The sequence below is a fragment of the Belonocnema kinseyi genome, chromosome 5 (assembly GCF_010883055.1).
Source record: "Belonocnema kinseyi isolate 2016_QV_RU_SX_M_011 chromosome 5, B_treatae_v1, whole genome shotgun sequence".
NCBI classification, from domain to species: Eukaryota; Metazoa; Arthropoda; class Insecta; order Hymenoptera; family Cynipidae; genus Belonocnema; species Belonocnema kinseyi.
Window position 1 is genome coordinate 61,511,480 of NC_046661.1, and position 18,167 is coordinate 61,529,646.

The window sequence follows — 18,167 nt, forward strand, 5'->3', positions numbered from 1 at the left end:
GGTTTTTCGATGAAAACCCCATAAAAAAGTAGCTGGACCCTACTTTTGTATTGCAAATTCGAATTCAGCGTCGAAAAATACATAAGAATATATAGGTCTGGTCCATTGCACAGACACTTTTGTTTTTTTTGTGGGCCTGTGTTATTATTATTGTATTTTAATGTCTCAGACTTAAGATGGTTACAGCCCAAGATGTCAAAGACGTTTTTTATTTCAGAGGGATTTTTATTTTGAATAGTCTGCACGGGGCTGTCCTGGTATATATTATCAGTCTAGGACGCATTTTTTAAATGCAATCAAGTGATCTAATAAGAGCAGTGTGCCTAATTTGACATATTCGGCAAAGTCTGGTTTTTACCCCATCATTCGCGGACTGGGTTGTTGTCAAGAGCATGATGGTGGATCTACAGCTTAAGGTGGGATCTGAACCATCAGAACATCGGTACAGGTACATAGAAAAATTTCCAGAGGTACCGGTTCAGGGTTCGAATTTCGGCCTTCTAACGTAAACTTCGAACACCCAACTCGATGCGTACCCGATTTTTCATCACAGCCACGGGCTAAGTCAAGTGACTGATGAGATGAGAATGTTATAAGTTAATTTATTACGATTTTGTAAATCTTTTTCGATGTTGCATTAGGTACAAAATTAGGAGCATTGTGTTGTTTGAAGTTCGTATTTTACCGTTGATATCCTTACATAGTGGCTGCGAGCATTGAAGGTGACAAAAGTCGTCCCTGGATGATTTCTTACATGCTTTCCTTTCTATTCGGATGCAGCCGGAACGTCTACGTCATCCACGTCGAAGAACGTAGTACAACACTGTTCCTTGGAGTCCGGTCTCTAACCGCCGATGACTTTACGGGGCAGACGGAACAGTTGAAGATAAATTTTCACGTCTTGATACATTTTCCGGGCAACCAATCTTTATAGAATGTTATGAGAAACAGTGTTGACGGACTAGATGGAGAGATTCCAGAAGAACAGCTTTATGCATCATGTTCGCGATGGACTGAGCCTGACGCTTAGAATCCGGAATCTTACTGAGTTGGGTAAGAAATCAAAAACTTTAATAACTCCAAGGCAATTACACCGGTCGGTTCGGCTCACTTTTTCCCGAAAACGTCCTTTTTGTTGTTGTTTAATGTAAATGGAAATAAAGTGTATTTTCTCGCTTGAAATTCGCGCAAGCTGTATAGGAACACGGTAGTATAGTGAGCGCGAAGGGCATGAGCGGAATGCGGGGGACTCGCCTGTATCTTCAAGTGTCCCTCAAATGGCTGTCAATTTGGCCACATCGAAACTGCGTCTAAACGCATAAATTGTTGGCCGTAATATTTTAATTGCATGATCTGAAGGCAATTATTCCGAACCGTTCAGTTTGCTTTTTCCCGAAAATGTTCTTGTTGTATTTGTTTTTTTTTTTTTTGTTTAATTGAAAGTGGAGAGTATTTTTTCTAGCTTGAAACTGGTGCACTGTGTACAATGCACGGGGTATACACTGGCGAGGGGCAACAGAGGCAAGCGGGGGGCTCTACTGTATTTCCAAGTCAGTGTTTTTGGAACCCAAATATCTAAAACAGGTTTCTACGTTTCAGTAAATAAGTATAATATAATTTATTTATTATGAAATGATTTTATTCGTACGTGCATTCATTATCAATTGGCGTCTTACCAAAAGAAATATATTAGCAACAAAAAAGTTTTGAACTGTCGAGTTCAAAAATCATTGATGTAATAAATAACAAAAAAATTATTATTCATGAATTGGCGAACAAAAGTTAGATCTACTTTATTTGCCACATTTAAATTCACTTAACTAACATTTTTAGGAGACAATAAAAACAAAATATTGTCCACTAAATATTGTGAAAGCATCTTTAACCCCTTCCCCCTCCTGCATCGCAAAAAAGATGACCCAAGAATTAAAAAAAAACATTTTTACGTTTTATTGTTCATTTTTAGAAACTTCTGTCGTCTTTTTTATGCAAATAATTACCACTGGACAATTTGAATATTTTCCAGGACTTTTTGAACAATGTTCAATTGTTTAAATAAATACAAATTATTCAAACAAATATTTATTTCCAAAAAATGTTTAAAAAATCTTATTTTCTGATTGAACTCTAAAATTTGGTAATTGCTTGGAGTATTACATTTAGTTTAAAACATTATATAATTATTTAAACAATTAATTATTGTATATTTACAAAATTTCTAAATATTAAACCAGAGATGTCAAATTTTGCTCGAATTGGTATCGTTAACTACTTCTTCTTGAATAATTACATAATTTTTAAACATTTCTTCTAATTTTTTAAAAATCTATATTTCTTTAAACAATTTTTATTTTCTCTAGCAGTTTTTACATTCTTATTCATGAGAGTGTAATGTAACCGTCCAAATTTTTTATCTCTGGATTTTAACGGATCTTTACGTTTCGGCATTCACAGTATCCGCAAATCATAAAATTCTATCGGTGTCAGTCTGTCTGTATGTATGGATATCTGAATGTTGTAGCCACGCTAACTTTTGAAGGAATTGTCCAATCGAGTCAGCCTTTGATACACTTCTTCAGGTTTTCAAAATCCACCGAATAACCGAATAACCGAAATTAAAGAATTTAGAGCATTTTCCAAATTAATTTTTTTTTCAAATTTTATAAATTTGTATGATAGTTTCTTCTAGATGGGTAGAAGACTTGCAAATTATTTAAATAAATTTTTTTAATTTGATGGAAATTAGAAAAGTTATATGCTCTCTAACATTTTGAAAATTTTCAAAAAACGGAAAAAATTTTAATAGGTTAAGAAATACCAATCCAAATTTCTACTAGATATAAAATATATGTATTTCGGAACTATTATCATGAAATTGGTATTAAACAATTAAAAAATTGTTGTCGCATTTTTTATACACTATTCAGTCAGAAAATAAATTGTATATCTTCTATTTTATTTAAGTTTTTTTTAAGTTATCGAAAAAAATGCTTGGGCAAATGAAAATTCTTTTAAAAAATAGAGATTTGTTAAAAATGAGAATAAATGTATTCAAATTATGTAATTATTCCAGAAAAAGTAGTTCAGGATACCAATTTGAGAAAAATTTTACATCTCTGGTTTAATTTTTAGAAATTTTACAACTAGACAATAATGAATTGTATAAGTGACAAATAAAGTTGATCCAGCTTATGTTCGCTAATTTATGAATAACAATTTTTTGTTGTTATTTATTACATTAATGATTTTTTAACTCGACAGTTCAAAACTTTTTTGTTACTAATATATTTGTTTTGGTAGGTCGCCAATTGATAATGAATGCACGTACGAATACAATCATTTCATAGAGAAAACTGTATAAAGAAACCAAACAAATTATATTATACTTATTTACTGGAACGTAGAAGCCTGTTTTAGATTTGTGGATTCCAAAAATATTGACCTGAGAAGACAGTAGAGCCCACCGCTCGCCACTGTTGCCTCTCGCCAGTGGCATACCCGCGTGTACTGTACACAGCGCGCTAATCTAAAGCGAGCCAAAATACTCTCCACTTTCAATTTGAAAAAACAACATGAACATTTTCGGGAAAAAGCGAGCTAAACGGTTCGGCATAATAATTTGACGGTTGAGGGACGCTTGAAGATACAGGCGAGTCCCCCACTTTCCGCTCCTGTCCGTCGCCCTCACCATAGTACCGTGTCACTGTATAGCTCGCGCGACTTTTATTTTCATTTTCATTTACAAAAAAACAACAACAAAGAAAACGTTTTCGGGAAAAAGCGAGCTGAATCGACCGGTATAATTGCTACAGACCGGACTCCAAGGAGAACAGTGTTGTACGACGTTATCTCGCGTAAATTTCCGGCTTTTGCTAACCTTCTAGGATAGAAGGGACAGAAGTGGATAACGTAGTCGTTCCGGCTGCATCAGAATAAAAAAGAAAGCACCTAAGAAAGCATCCAGAGGCGTCTGTTGTCACCTCCAAAGCTCGCAGCCAGTATGCAAGGATAGCAGCGGTAAAAGACGAACTCTAAACAACACCATGCTCCCAAATTTGTATCTACTGCATGATCGCAAAAGATTTCAAAAATCGTAATAAATTAACTTATAGCATTCTCATCTCATCAGATACTTGACTTAGACCGTGGCTATGATGTAAAATCGGGTTCACATGTGCTTAAAATATGGCGTTCAACGTTAAGAGGTAGAGAATGAGAAATTTCAGTCGATCTTACACTGATCATTCTGAAAAACGGACTTGAGTTCCTCCTGGGCGTATGGCAAGAAGGGCAGTAGATCAATACCACGGAAGTGCCTAAGACGGTAATACAACACTTTTAGAGCCGGATTGTGTGTCTTTCTGTAACCTTAGCCTGCGGCACGGTATAAAAAGCCGCAGCATTGACGACTTCATGTTGATTGTAACGATATTTTTATTGTTACTATTTACCTCCATACATCCCTTAGCTGAAATCGCGATATCTTATTAAATAATATCATACTTAAATTTTTTGGACGCCAGGCGTGAATGCGCCAACCAGACACACAATAATAAACAAAGTGGACGTGGGCAAGATTTTTAGGCCCAGGATACCTTCAGCCCTCTGAAAGTTAATTGAAATTGAAACTCAATAATTTATTATAGCAGCTAAACTAACCTCAAAATCCCTGAAAATCGATAATGTCTACATGAGGCTAGGTTCCTGGTAGCGATACGGATTAAGAGAGTGAGCTTCCATGACGATTAAAATTAATTTTATACGAGGCCCACATTAAATCCTGAAAGCGAAATTTCTACAAAGTTAAAAGTAGACTTTCGACAGCTGTAAAACTCGAAAGCAAACAATTTAAAACTATCTACAGAGAAGATCCGAAGCATTTTCTTTAAATGAGGAAGTTTTTTTCCTCTCTGGAGCGAGTGTCAGCATTGGCAAAACGTACGGCAATAAGTATATGATGACAAGAACTGCTTCTAACCCGCATCGCGGAATTCTTGAAGTAGGCTGGACTCTCGGTCCAGTGGTGTAGACGTATCGTAGTAAGTATCACTCCAAGGCAACTAAGTTCGTTCACAAATCCTAGGGGAAATGATCCGGAGCCATCCCTGGCTCTGGAAACATTAAAGGTTTCCATTCAGGTTCCGGAACCATTGGAGACAGCAAACGGAAAAGCGAGAACCAGATTCAAATATGAATCTCGATCTTTAATTTTGTAGGTGTGGACGAGGAGGTACAGAGTTCCAAAATTCCTCGATGTCCCTCGCTGAGAAGATCGGTCAGGCAAGGTCGGAAATAACAAACAAAAATACCCTATGATTTAATCTTAAATTATTCAAATTAACCAAAATATGCCCTGTTAGTGTCGGTGTACATGAAGAGGGAACAGGTGTCGCTTCAAGTATTAAATAATAATTTAAATAATAAAGCTAAAAATGCTGTCTCGTTACATAATGTACGAGTCACATAAGAGAATTTGTGCTATTTAGAACTAAGTACGCTGCAGCTAGAACCGTTCGTCGTTGAAGGCAATCCAAGCTCAACAAACCTCTACTCTCTTTGTCTCGAGTGAGGCATATACGAGGTTCAGAAGATCTAGGATGATACTACGATGGATTGTCATAATCGTACATGTTGTTTCGCTCAAGTTGCTTCAACTCATCGACGTTCCATTTTACTGCTCCAAACTTGTAGAGAAGTACAAGAACGGTCAGCATATCGTTCGCCCGGTTTTCCTGTATCTGCATTTTAATACATCTGTCTATTGGCAGGTTCTCCCTGCAAACTGCCAGCCCTCTTTTACATCCACGTTCTTCAACTATTGCACTCCATACCGGCTCGATAGATATTAATATTATCTCGTTGAGGATGCCAGGAAATAGCTTGCAGCTGGTGTTTCAACAATCTACGGGCTTGTAGTTTAGACTTGACAAATCTCCGGTCTTAGGGATCAGTACCGTGCGCCCTTCTAACCACTGCGATATGGGTTGTTCTCCGCTTAAGAAAGTAGTAAATATACGAGCTAGATTTTGGTGCTTTGAAGTGTACTTCTTCCAGCAAAATTTGTTCGTTTTATCTGAGTTGTTAGTTCTAGCGATGACTTTCTTCACTGCCTCAGCAGTAATTTGTGGACACTTTACAACTGGACGTTGCAACCGTTACCTCTGACAAAAGTTACGAAGGAGTGAGATATCTGAAGCTTCTTCATTTAGCTGATAAGTATCTCCATATACTTGCTCCCAGAAGACTTCCCTTTTCGACCAGGTGGATTTTCAACGACATATGAAGTCTTGTCGAACAGGCAGGAAGGATGAGTAGAAATGATGGAGTTTTCCTGAATCCACCTTACTCGCCATTCAAGGTGCTCTTTAACTGATGAAAGGGTTCTTATTTTTTACGTCCAGTGCTGCTTGATGGTCAACAGTTTACACTTTTTCAGCGTGTGATTTTCTTTCCATAAGTTTTGAGCAAGTGTCCTATCTTTTGAAGTGAATTGTTTATTTGGTGTCATGTAACGAATCACACACTTAATATTTTATGCCTGCCGCCTAGCCGCTGTAATTTTAGACTGAATCTGTGCAATACACTCGCGAGTCTTATTTAGGCGTACTGCAGTAACGTTACTTATTGAAGTTGTTAAGTAATGACAAAAGGTAAACGTCCCAGTCATTATGACCTTAGTCCCAGTAATCGTGATGCCAATTTTTTTGCTTTCTATTAAATTTATGTGCATGTGATTTGTATTTGCTACTATAAAATGATAAAAATAAATGGGTCTTGGAACCCCCCTAGTTAGACTGGGAGGGAGTGTTGTGACGGTGTGGCCTGTCAGTAGTTATGGATCCTTTCTATATTTTATAAATTACACCTTAGTATTTGAAACACGATACCGTCCATGACCAACACGAGTTCAAAACAGATATAATTAGGGAGTGCATATAAAAAGATCCGTAGTGCGTTGAATAAGTGTGCATAGGATCAATTTAGGCTAAAAATAATATCTTTTGTTCTAGAAAATGATTCTAAATCTAAAAATTCGAATTCAAATGTAGGTTAAAGTAAGTAATTGGAATGCTTCAAACTCCCCTTGCTTTTTGGCAATTCCACAACTCCACAACACACACCACTACCCTAGTAATCATATCGATTAGGTTATCAACAGAAAGCGTTTAGTTACATATAGGAACAGATATGTTTCTATATGGTCGTAAGTGGTTCTTAAGAGCATTTTTATTTAAATTCAGTTTCTAATAGCTTTTATTGGGTACTTAAACAGCAATTGGGACTGAAATTGATTTAGTAGAAATGCTCTAAAAGGCTCTGTTCTATCAGACATCTAATAAATAGTGGAATTGAATTTATTAGACAAAAAGTCAAAGATCTGCATTGAAAGTGTTCCTTCAAGTAATCTATCAGGCTTTGCTTTTTTACGGACGAGAAGAGTTCAAAATTGCTCCTCTAGCAGGTTCTATTAGGAATTTTAATGAAAAAACTGAATTATTCCATTTGAACCCCAAAATAATGCCTTCAAATTGTCTCTACGAGGCACTTATTCAGTTTTGCTTTCTCGCGAATAGTAATAATATAGAATTCGTAGATTTGAATTGCTTTTTATGATTAAAGTGCAACATACGGGTGGAACTTTTTTTTCAGAATTTGCCTTATATGGTCGAAATTTAATGTGAGAGCTACACTTATTTTTATTTTGTGTAAAACAAAATATTCTGAGTGATTATCATGAATGTAAATGAAATTTAATATATCATGCTCCTAATGGCGATTTCATATGCTTAAGATATCAACGTTAATGTACATTCATATTTTAAATTTAATACTATTTTTAACAGGGCAATAGGCTCTTTAATGAAAATTTTTAATTAAAGTCAAAATAGGTTCTCTAATAGATAAACGTAATATTCTTCTATTGTTCGTCTATTGTTTACAAGGTTTTTTACATCGTGCGCACAATTTTGGCATAGAATTTTTATTATTGCTCGAAAACTAAAGGAGGTCCCATTTTGATATTCACTTGTAACCAACATTCAAGTGCATCGATAGCGAAATGAGAGCGAGCGTTAGGATAGAAGTTTAAGTAGTATAGGTAGGGTTCAAATCCTCAGCGATTAAGATTTTTCAGAACTATAGAAAACGAAGATTATATAACAATAAGTTAAAAAATAACTTTGTTTGTTTGTTGAGAAAGCGGACCCAATACAAAACACTTTGGATCATAATTAGATCTACTTTGCAGTTTCTTCGCACCATATAAAACCAATTAGAAACAAAATAGAAAATCAGTTTAAGTGCCACTTAGGACTCTACAGGTATGTAATTCGAGATCCAAATATACAGAACATTATATCCTAATCAAAGCGACTATAAAATCCACTACCAAGCATATTAATACCCGATAGGTAATGCATTGAGAGTACCTAATATACAACACATCAGATCCTAATTGTATCCAGTTTGAAAGCTTCTAATTACCAAATACAAAAACATATAGAAGGGGCACACAAAACCCACTCTCGAAGGTAATAGAACCTAATAGAAGGCACACGTATTAGGTTTCGATATGGTGTTCTATCAGGCATTTTTACTAGGGTACATTTGACCAAGCTGACCACAAGCACCTGCACTACAACGGGTTCACTATCACTTTTAATAAGTTCCGGTGCCTGTCATAACAAAACAAGCGACGCTATCTTGCCCTGGACTCGAGCCAGAATACCATCTACTAGAGGGACACCAAGTCATGTTTCATCGAATGGGGAGCTTAATACATTGTGAGGAGGGCAGTAACTATCGGACACAGATTTTGGTAGTAGTTGAGAGAAGCGAGGAAGTCGAAGCGTCGATTGTCAAAATTCTTCCACCAGGCTTGACATAGGAAAGAGAAGACTTGAGAGTTCGCAGGACCTCTTTTTATTATATTTTTGACGTTGCGTTTAGTTGATTCGTTTGAAATGATTAGAGTTGATTTGGGTTGAACGATTTGAGTTTCAGTATAATAAATCAGGTATTGCGCGATCTTTCTGGCCTGACACTATTTAAGATTTTTCATGTCTTGAAGACATTGAACTTCAAGTTTTCTTTTTTTTTGTATGTAAGCTTATTAGTGTACAAATTAGTGTGTCAATCCGAATCAGTACTTCAATTAATTTGTCATGCAGATTTATTTCCATAAAATTCAAGTATTGGAATGACTTGTAATTGAACTCCAAGGTCATGTCCTTCAGACAGTAACATAATTTTCCTTTATTTTTATCTAGGCTTTATTAACAAAAACCGTTTTATATTTCATTTATCCTAAATGGCATCTAAAGCGTTTTTTACTCCTACAAAAATCCCTTTACCCTTGAGCTAGGGCCTTTCTGAAAGAGCACATTTAAAATGAGCTAAAATCAAATTTTTACTGAGTCATACCGAACAGATTTAAAGTATAAGTATGAGTTAAATTTTGTTGTAGTACTTAGAATTAAGCCACACTGTACGTTAATCTCATTCGTATGTCCCAAAGACTAGACACGGTTTTAAAACCATTATAGAAGCGAAATGAATTCAAAAAAACATTAAAATAATGAACTATTTAAAAATAAATAAATTATCGAGCACAAATTTTCCGATTTGATTAATTTTAACTCCACCAGGGGCGTTCTCTGCTTCGGTCCCTCATATAGATTTTTCGTAAACGTCCGCGGGGTGGTTAAAATTGTTTCGTTTGGAAAAATTTTGCTGGATACTTTATTTATTTTTGCAGCTAATTATTTGCAAGGTTTTTTCATTAATTTCGCCATATCGCCTCTGTAGAAAGTTTAAAACAATTTTTTTTATTGATAATGTACTTTTTTGCTTTATAAACTTTTTAGAAATGTTCTTATTTATATAATTTTGTACAACATGAATTCAATTTTTTTTAATATATATATTTTTAATTTCGTATTTTACAAACCAATAAGAATAGTCATTTTATATCACGTATTTAAAAAGTCTTTTATTTAACTCCATGTTTTCACAGGTTTCGAAGATAAACATTTTATTTAATAGTTATTTTAGAACATATTTTACTCTATTAACTGAATCCTGTTTATTCCTTTCGCAATTTGCAAGCGTTAATCTGTTCAATGGCGTTTTTTAGAAGAACACGGAATGACCAGTCTGAAAATGAGCTTCAAACAGTTTTTCACAATAATCTTATATAGCCACTACACAAATAAATGATTCACTTAAGCAACTTCGGCTTTTAACAAAAAGAACTTTACTTCCAACGTTACCACTTTGTTTTTTTAAATCCATTAGAGCAATCTTTTAATTTTTCATGAAACTCAATCTGATTTACAATATTTTCGCTCATAATTGTTACGTTTTCGCTCACTTATCCTGCTGGATTAAAGATTGATTGAAGATTGATGATATTTATAAAACGTTAATAATTTCAGAATTCAAATTGTTTAAATATCATCTACAGAGTGTCCCACAACCAGTAATGGTGTAACCACTATGGAGTAATGGTCTAGGTTCTAGGCTAGAGATAATATTAAATAATTTATCAATAATTTGATGCTTCTGAGTAGCGGTGGTCTGGATCAGTTGCCCTGGAGTTCCTGGGATCAAATCGTTTCTCCTTTTACATTATGATGTAGGCTCCGAAAGTAAATAAAAGGATGTAACAGAATTATTACAGTAGTAGAAGACATCCTTAAGCTCAGCAATATCGAAGTACTACCAACTGAGGATAAATAGTCCTAGCAAAGCGAATTTCTCTTGCGCGGTCTCGCTAGTCACATCATCCCGTGTCACCATTCTTGTGTCACTCACTCGAACGCGAAGTTGGTTTTCTTTTATATGCCTTTAAATAAGCCTACTATAAAAAAGTGCCCCATCCTCGATGAAGGATCCTTGCCATCACCCAGAAGGACTTCCATCATTAAGAAAGTCGACATCCGAACCCTTTATAAACCTTATAATTATCGACGGCTGCCTTCGGCTACCCTATTATATTTAGTGGTCATAAACTCTTTTCTCTGCTTTCAATTTCTATTTTTCTTCTCAGTTAGAGACCACACTACAAGGAGAACATAAATAGGAAAGAATTAGCCTAAAATTATTTAATAAAAATATAGATCAAATTGAATCACCAAGCATCGTGAGATCTCTAAAGTTCTGGACATTTATTTACTTTAAACTCGTAATTGACATCTGTGCGATGCAAAATGTACGTCACAAGATAGGTTGTATTTTATTATTTTCAGCTTTGTCTACTCGGGTTCTTGGCATGCGATAACGAAACGCAAAGAAACTATCAAGGACTTTCGCCATAACGTAAAAAAAGAAGATCACTGTTGAAGTAAGATAACGAAACGAAAGAAAAATTTCTTTCGGGTTCTTGATGATTTCCTTCATTCACTCGTTATAGAATTAGTTTTAAATTTTTCCTGAGAGGAACGAAACTGGAACCACAGTTTTCCAGTTACCTTAACTTTAGCTTTAGGTGCAATTGCAAATAAATTTACCATGTATGAAAGGGGGCAAGACCACTAAAGCGGATTCTTAGGCCAATGGTGCAAAATAAATTTGTTTGAAAAACTTTACGGTTTACTTACTATCATGGTGAGGAATGCTTTCCACAACATATCGGATCTGCAGAATTTCGTTTAGTTTCAGTGCCATCACCAATGCTGAAAAAGTTAAAATTAGGTTATAAAAAACGTAAACAGGTAAAATTGATGTCTACATCTTTTTAAACATTCACCATGTTTCTTTACTGATAAGATGAGCCTACATCCTCAGTATTTTTTTCGGATTCATACTCCTGCCAGTTATATGTGAATATCAAACTTTCGTCATTTAAAAATAATTCAGATTTGTAACCGTGAGATCAAGGCTCAATTCTTGCAGCCTACAATTATACCATTTTTTACATTCAATTATTTCTTTATAAAAGATGACTATTAACTTTATTTTAAGAAAGCCAAACTATTTAAGAAAATTTTGTTCATATGAAAAAATGTATTTTTTTTATCATTTAGTACCTTTAAAATAAAATTATTTGTTTCAATTACTGTATATAAATATATGAATATTGCAATAATAATAAAACATTTCTTTTATTTATATTTTATTTTCATTATAATTAATAGTATATGAATTTATTAACAGTTTAAGCGAAGATATGAAACGACTTTACGATATGATTTTGTTGCCAAACAACGAAGTATGTATATCAATAGCGTGAAGTATAATTTATTAGTGGGTCAAATTCTTGTTTAACTAAATCTTGCTAAAAACCACAAGATTGATTTAAAAGATGCTTCCTCAGGGAAGTATTAGTCAAAAACATAAATGACTGTTCATCCTTTTGTGACATACTACTGAACACCTGAAGGTGGATTAAAACACGCGAGGTACGCTATAATACCAAATATAAAAGAATGCAATACCATATCTGTGTCGAATTTTCAAAAATCACTGAGGGAAGTTTTCTTTACTATTATATAATTTTACGTCGAGTTACAGTCAAATCCCATTCCAATGAAGAAAATCCTTGTTATCACATGACATGGACTCCACCTAATGTGCTTCTAGCTTTTTACAACGGGGTCCTTTGCTGGAAAATTGTAAGAATAAACTTTTGTTCTTGTCGTAATTTCCTTTATTGGACCAAACGATTAGTAAAATATGATAATAGATACATAATAACATAATATATAATTAAACGATCAAATGAACTTACCTGTTCTGAAGGTCGATCGGGATTACTTGAGTCGTCACGTCCGAGTAAATCATAATGTAGTAGTGCCAATCCTACACGGTTTATCCACAATATTTAACAGAAAGCAAACTGAATTTGCCCGCATGCGCTACTAGCACATCTTACACGTTGATAGGGGCAACTTTCATTATTTGAAAGTTCTCAAATCACAAGCACAAGGGTTAATATCTGAAATATATTTTCTGGGAAAGGGTGGGTATGATTTATTTAGACGAGATGATTCAAATAATCCCGATCGAACTTCACAATAGGTAGGTTCATTTGATCGGTTAATTATTTTTCGTCGTCTCGACCTCTAGATCATAATGTAGATGTTCAAAGTTTCTTACGATTTGTCGAATACTCATTTATCATTGCAGAGAACATGGAGCAAACACAAACGGAAACTTGGGTAACTTAATGTTGGGTAACGCAATGTGAAGTGCATCGATGTCAATGCCAACTCGACACGCAGCTGACGTCGAGACATGTCTAGTGCAGGATATGGTGAAGGGCCAAACCTACGCAAATCTCTGGCTTGTTGCGAAAAAACGGAAGTATGGTCTGCATTCTTTGACCTGTTGAAAGCGCGATTAAGGTAACTAACTTATACATTAATAGTGCTAGAGAAATTTATCGTTACGATACAAAGTCTCTCAGAAATCCAACACTGATGACGGATCCCAAGTAGAGTCGTATTTACGCAGGTAGAACCGGACATTTCTTTAAAAATTCTTTTTATCATCGCATCATTTCCTAAATCGCGTGATAGTTCAAGGGACAAATTCATTCGGAATGAATTGACATAGCCACAGACTCCTGCTCTCTCAAAAATATCCGTTAAGTAAATTATTACGTGCTCAATTTCAGCATCAAATATAGAAATATTCGTTTCAAAACAGTTATTCCACCATAATCTAAGAGGTTTCTCGTATTTTTTTCGAATTGACTTCGCTAAGGAGGCGAACATGATCGAAGTCGCTCCCTCTGATACACCCCTTCCTTTAAACACTTCACTGACAGTATAACCTGCTACCAGAGTAAGAGTTCTCCATAACGGGTGTTCCTTCCTGTAAGGAGACTTGACTAAATCGAGTAGAGGACGAAAAATTAAAGGGTTCGAAATTAAAAAACTAGTGAACACAGGATAACATGATTGCGCTGGCCACCGAGGTACTACTAAAACTCCGCCTGCCTAATCCGTTACCATCTTCGTTAAACATCGTACGATTTAGGCAAAAGGAGGAAATGCATAAAAGTAATACACAAACTAGGCAACTATGTGCATCATTTGTGTAAAAATTTGCATCAGTGTATAAGGATAACAATTTCTTACGTTTCGCGTTAATGTTTGATGCAAAAAGATCAATATCGAAATCCCGATTTTTTCTGGAATTACTTTAAAAACCATCGATTTTAATTCTTATTCAGTCTCGGTTGAAAGAACTCTAAATTGGCTATCGGCAATGGCATTTTCTTTTGACTTTATATCAGAGACAAAGACCCAATTACCCCACTCTGCACACATTCCCTGATGAGCTTGGCAATCTCATTCAATTTTTCGGTATTGTACACCACCCATACGACTTACGTAGGAAATCGCTTTAGTATTATCTATGTGCCTCAATATTTCACAAGATCTATTCTCTGGTACGAAACAACGTAATGCATAGAAGGCAAATCTTAATTCAAAATAATTGATAAAATGTGTCTTTTCGTCCGTACTTCACCGACTCCGAGTTCTTTCACCTCCGCAGCATGCTCCTCATTCCGTTAGTGCAGCACCGGAAACAATTTCAAGCTGGTAATTATAGTCCCGAATTTGGTTATAAATGAACATAACGTTTCTACCCTACCATTCAAGTTCTAGTTTAACTTCTGAAGTTATTCTCATGCTCATATCGTAATTGCGCGTCTTTTAAATAGCTTAAAACTTTTCGCGTTCCATGGAATTTGTATAAAAGCGACCGTACTTTACCGCCAGACAGGCTGACCCAAAAATTGCAATACACTGTGCAAAATCTCGAATTATACATTCAGATGTTGATAAATAATCATTAACTAAGTTTAAAATCTTATGCCTTTTGTCTAGCGGGATAAGCCAGCACCGAGATGCTGATGCGACAGTGCAATATTTTCCGCCTGTAAATTATCCTTATTCTGGTCCTCTCCGAGAATTTTTAGCAACGACTTATCGAGCTGTGTGTCTTCAGCTTTTTTAAAACTCTTCTCCGGAGGGTCAGGGTCCGACACATTTGAAACTTTCGATGACAACATAAACTCACTTCTGACAACCGGTGGTTGTGGCTGTATACTAAGACCATTTCTATGCTTACCTTTCATGGCGGGCGGCAAAGAGTAAGAATGATGTTCAAAAACCCGCTTGGGCGTTTGCGATATGGACCTACGGGGTGTCGGGGAATATCGTGAAACACTACGTTTACGGGAGACACTGCAACTTGAATAACGATCCCTTGAGCGTGACTGCCGACCCGATCTAAATAATCATGAAAAACATTTTGATTCTAAGAGAATTTGTCCTGCCTCGCAGGCAGCGATCAAATCAATTAGACCGAGGAAAAAAACGCGCTAGGAATAAATACCTACCGATCATAATGCGACGTATCTCTCGGATAGTGTTCACGATTATCTAGTCGATAATGATATGAATCGACTGTTGGTGAGCGACGGAAGCCATGACGTGAGCGAAAACGGTTGGAAGAACGCTTGCGTTTTTCCATTTTCCTCTCTATGCGTTCAATTTTTCTCCTGATTTCATTGCTGGATGATCTGCTCCGTCTCTTTCTTTTATGATGATAACTTCTTTTGAATTGTATTTCTCAAAATTTATGACTCTTGAGAGTATTTTGATGGAAAGGCTAAGTAATGTAAACGTATATTTTTGCACTGATCTTGAGAAAGGTCCATTCAATATCATACTAAATTTCAGTTCAAAATTGTTAAAAAGATGGATATATTATTGAAAAAGAGATCGAAATCTATTTCTCAGAATTTATGACACTTAAGTCTATGTTGAGGGGAAAGACTAATTCATTTAAATGTAGATTTTTGGACGGATGTTGAGAAACGATTATTTAATGTCATATCATCTTTCAGTAAATTTAATTTCAAAATTGTAACGGAAAAAACGATTACATTAGTGAAAAAGAGATCGAAGTCTATTTCTCAGCATTTATGACACTTAGGCCTATGTTGAAGGAAAAGGTAAATTTCAGTTAAAAGTTGTACAGGAGCATATTATTTCGAACCCCCAACAAGATTATCATAATAACTTTTAGAATTTTGCTGAAAACTCGAAAATTCAAATTTTAATAGTAAACAACAACAATGAACATTTGAAAAAAGGAAATTTTTAGACAAATGACATAGGCTACGAAAAAAAGTAAGACAAAAGTTGTTCATCAAAAAAAAGCTATACATTTGTTATCAATAATTTTTTGATAGTAAGCGTAATTTTTGTTTTATGCGTAATACGCATCAATAAAATGAAGAAGTTAAATTGTTGGACAAACGACAGAATCTATGAAAAAAATTAATGGGTAAAAGTTGTTTCCTCAAAAAGGATCTATAAATTTATTATTAATAATTTTTGGATACAACGAAAATATTTTCTTTTAATCCTAACAAATGAGATTAAAAACAAAACAATTTATTTGTTGGGAAAATGATGCAAGAGACGAAAAAAATGATAAGACGAAACTTCCATGCATGTAGAAGGCCAAAGTTTTACATGTAAACAACATTTTTTTTATGACTCATCTTTGTATCCACTGAAAGCGTGTTAAAGAGACCTGAAAATCTAATTGAAATAGCAAAAATAAATGATCGAAAACAAAATTTCATTGACATTTGAAACTTGGGCCTTGTATAAGTAAGGTCAAATGTTATTTTTCCATCCTGTAAAAGAGGAAAAAACTTCGGAAGCAAAGCTTTCAGAATAAAAGAACACTCTATAATTATCATTGTGTATTTTATAATGTTACTTTTTTGCATTTGCGGCAATATCTGGGCAAAGCTTGATAACCTGAGAAACTAGTAAGCGGCATTTGACTGAGGTCACACGAGCAGAAAAGCACGTCACAGGACTGCTAAACCCGCTAATGGTTGAGAGCAAACTGATGATGATCGAGACTTTAGATCAAAGACTTTGATTGTATGATAGCTTAGATTGAAATTATATTTCATCATAACTATTGTATTATCAAAATCACTTAATATTTTTCGTCGTCTCGTCCTCTAAATTATAATGTATTAATACCGATCATACACGGTTTATCCACAATATTTAAAAGAAAGCAAATTGAATGTGCCCGCCTGGTCTACTAGCACCTCTTACACGTTGCAGGGGAAATTTTTATCATGTATTTCTATGCATTTTCATCCACGTCGTTACTTTGAATAAAATTATATAAAATTAGAAAGATGGGGAAAATAAGTGAATATTCATCTAAAAGAAGTCGTCACCATAAAAGAAACAGACGGAGCCAACCGTTTCCAACCGTTTTCGCTCACGTCATAGCTTCCGTCGTCCACCAACAGTCGATTTATATCATTATCGGCTAGATAATCGTGAACGCTGTCCGAGAGATACGTCGGATTATGGTCGGTAGGTATTTATTCGTAGAGTGGGTTTTTTCTCGGTCTAATTGATTTGATCGCTGTCTGCGTGGCAGGACGAATTCTCTTAAATTGGCTGAAGACGATCTGAGGGTACCACAGCCTGCTTGATCCCTCGGCGACCTTTTTCTATTATTCAGCACTGGCCTGGATCTCGAATCGCTATGGCTCTCAACCGGCGCCTTTTGCATTATGTTACAGGAGTACATTTAAATGTAATAGTCTATGAATAGGATATTGTGGTGTAGATCGTATTCACTACGCACTGTTTACTGTAAATCACTCAAAAAAATTTTAATCCGGCTGATAATAATATTCATATGCAATGAATCGAATCGCAGTGATCAAAAGTAAAGCGCGACATGCGAAGACGGATCGGTAGAATGGCAGTTTCGATGACTGATGACTATTAGGTAGAATATGTGTGGAGGAGTATGTAATGTTCAACTCGACCTCCACGGTGCTGCGGGATAGAGTTCATGCACGAACAAAGTTCACTCTTGTTCAATATTTGCTTTAAAAAATTGATTTACATTTAAAAACTAAAATAATTTTCAACCAAAATAAAAATAATTTTTTACCAAAAAAATACAAATTTTGAACCAAGTGAAAAGTTTATAATAACCATTGTTATAAACAATTCTTGTGGTACAATATATTAAATTTAAGATTTTTTAAAATTATAATATCCTTTAATCGCCAGAACGGCTTTAGTTACTCCTTAAAATAAGTATTTAAGAATATTTGATAAAATAAAACAATTAACATTTTTATAAACAAA

At 35.0% G+C, this 18,167-nt stretch overlaps 1 protein-coding gene across 1 annotated transcript in view; it reads right to left on the reverse strand.

Moving 5' to 3' along the window:
* LOC117172911 (periodic tryptophan protein 2 homolog) overlaps positions 1-18,167 on the reverse strand; it is a 272,846-nt gene that overhangs the window by 52,032 nt on the left and 202,647 nt on the right. The window contains exon 13 of the mRNA XM_033361205.1: positions 11,601-11,675. Within this exon, the coding sequence (XP_033217096.1) occupies positions 11,601-11,675 (75 nt within the window). The remainder of the gene's footprint in view (positions 1-11,600; positions 11,676-18,167) is intronic.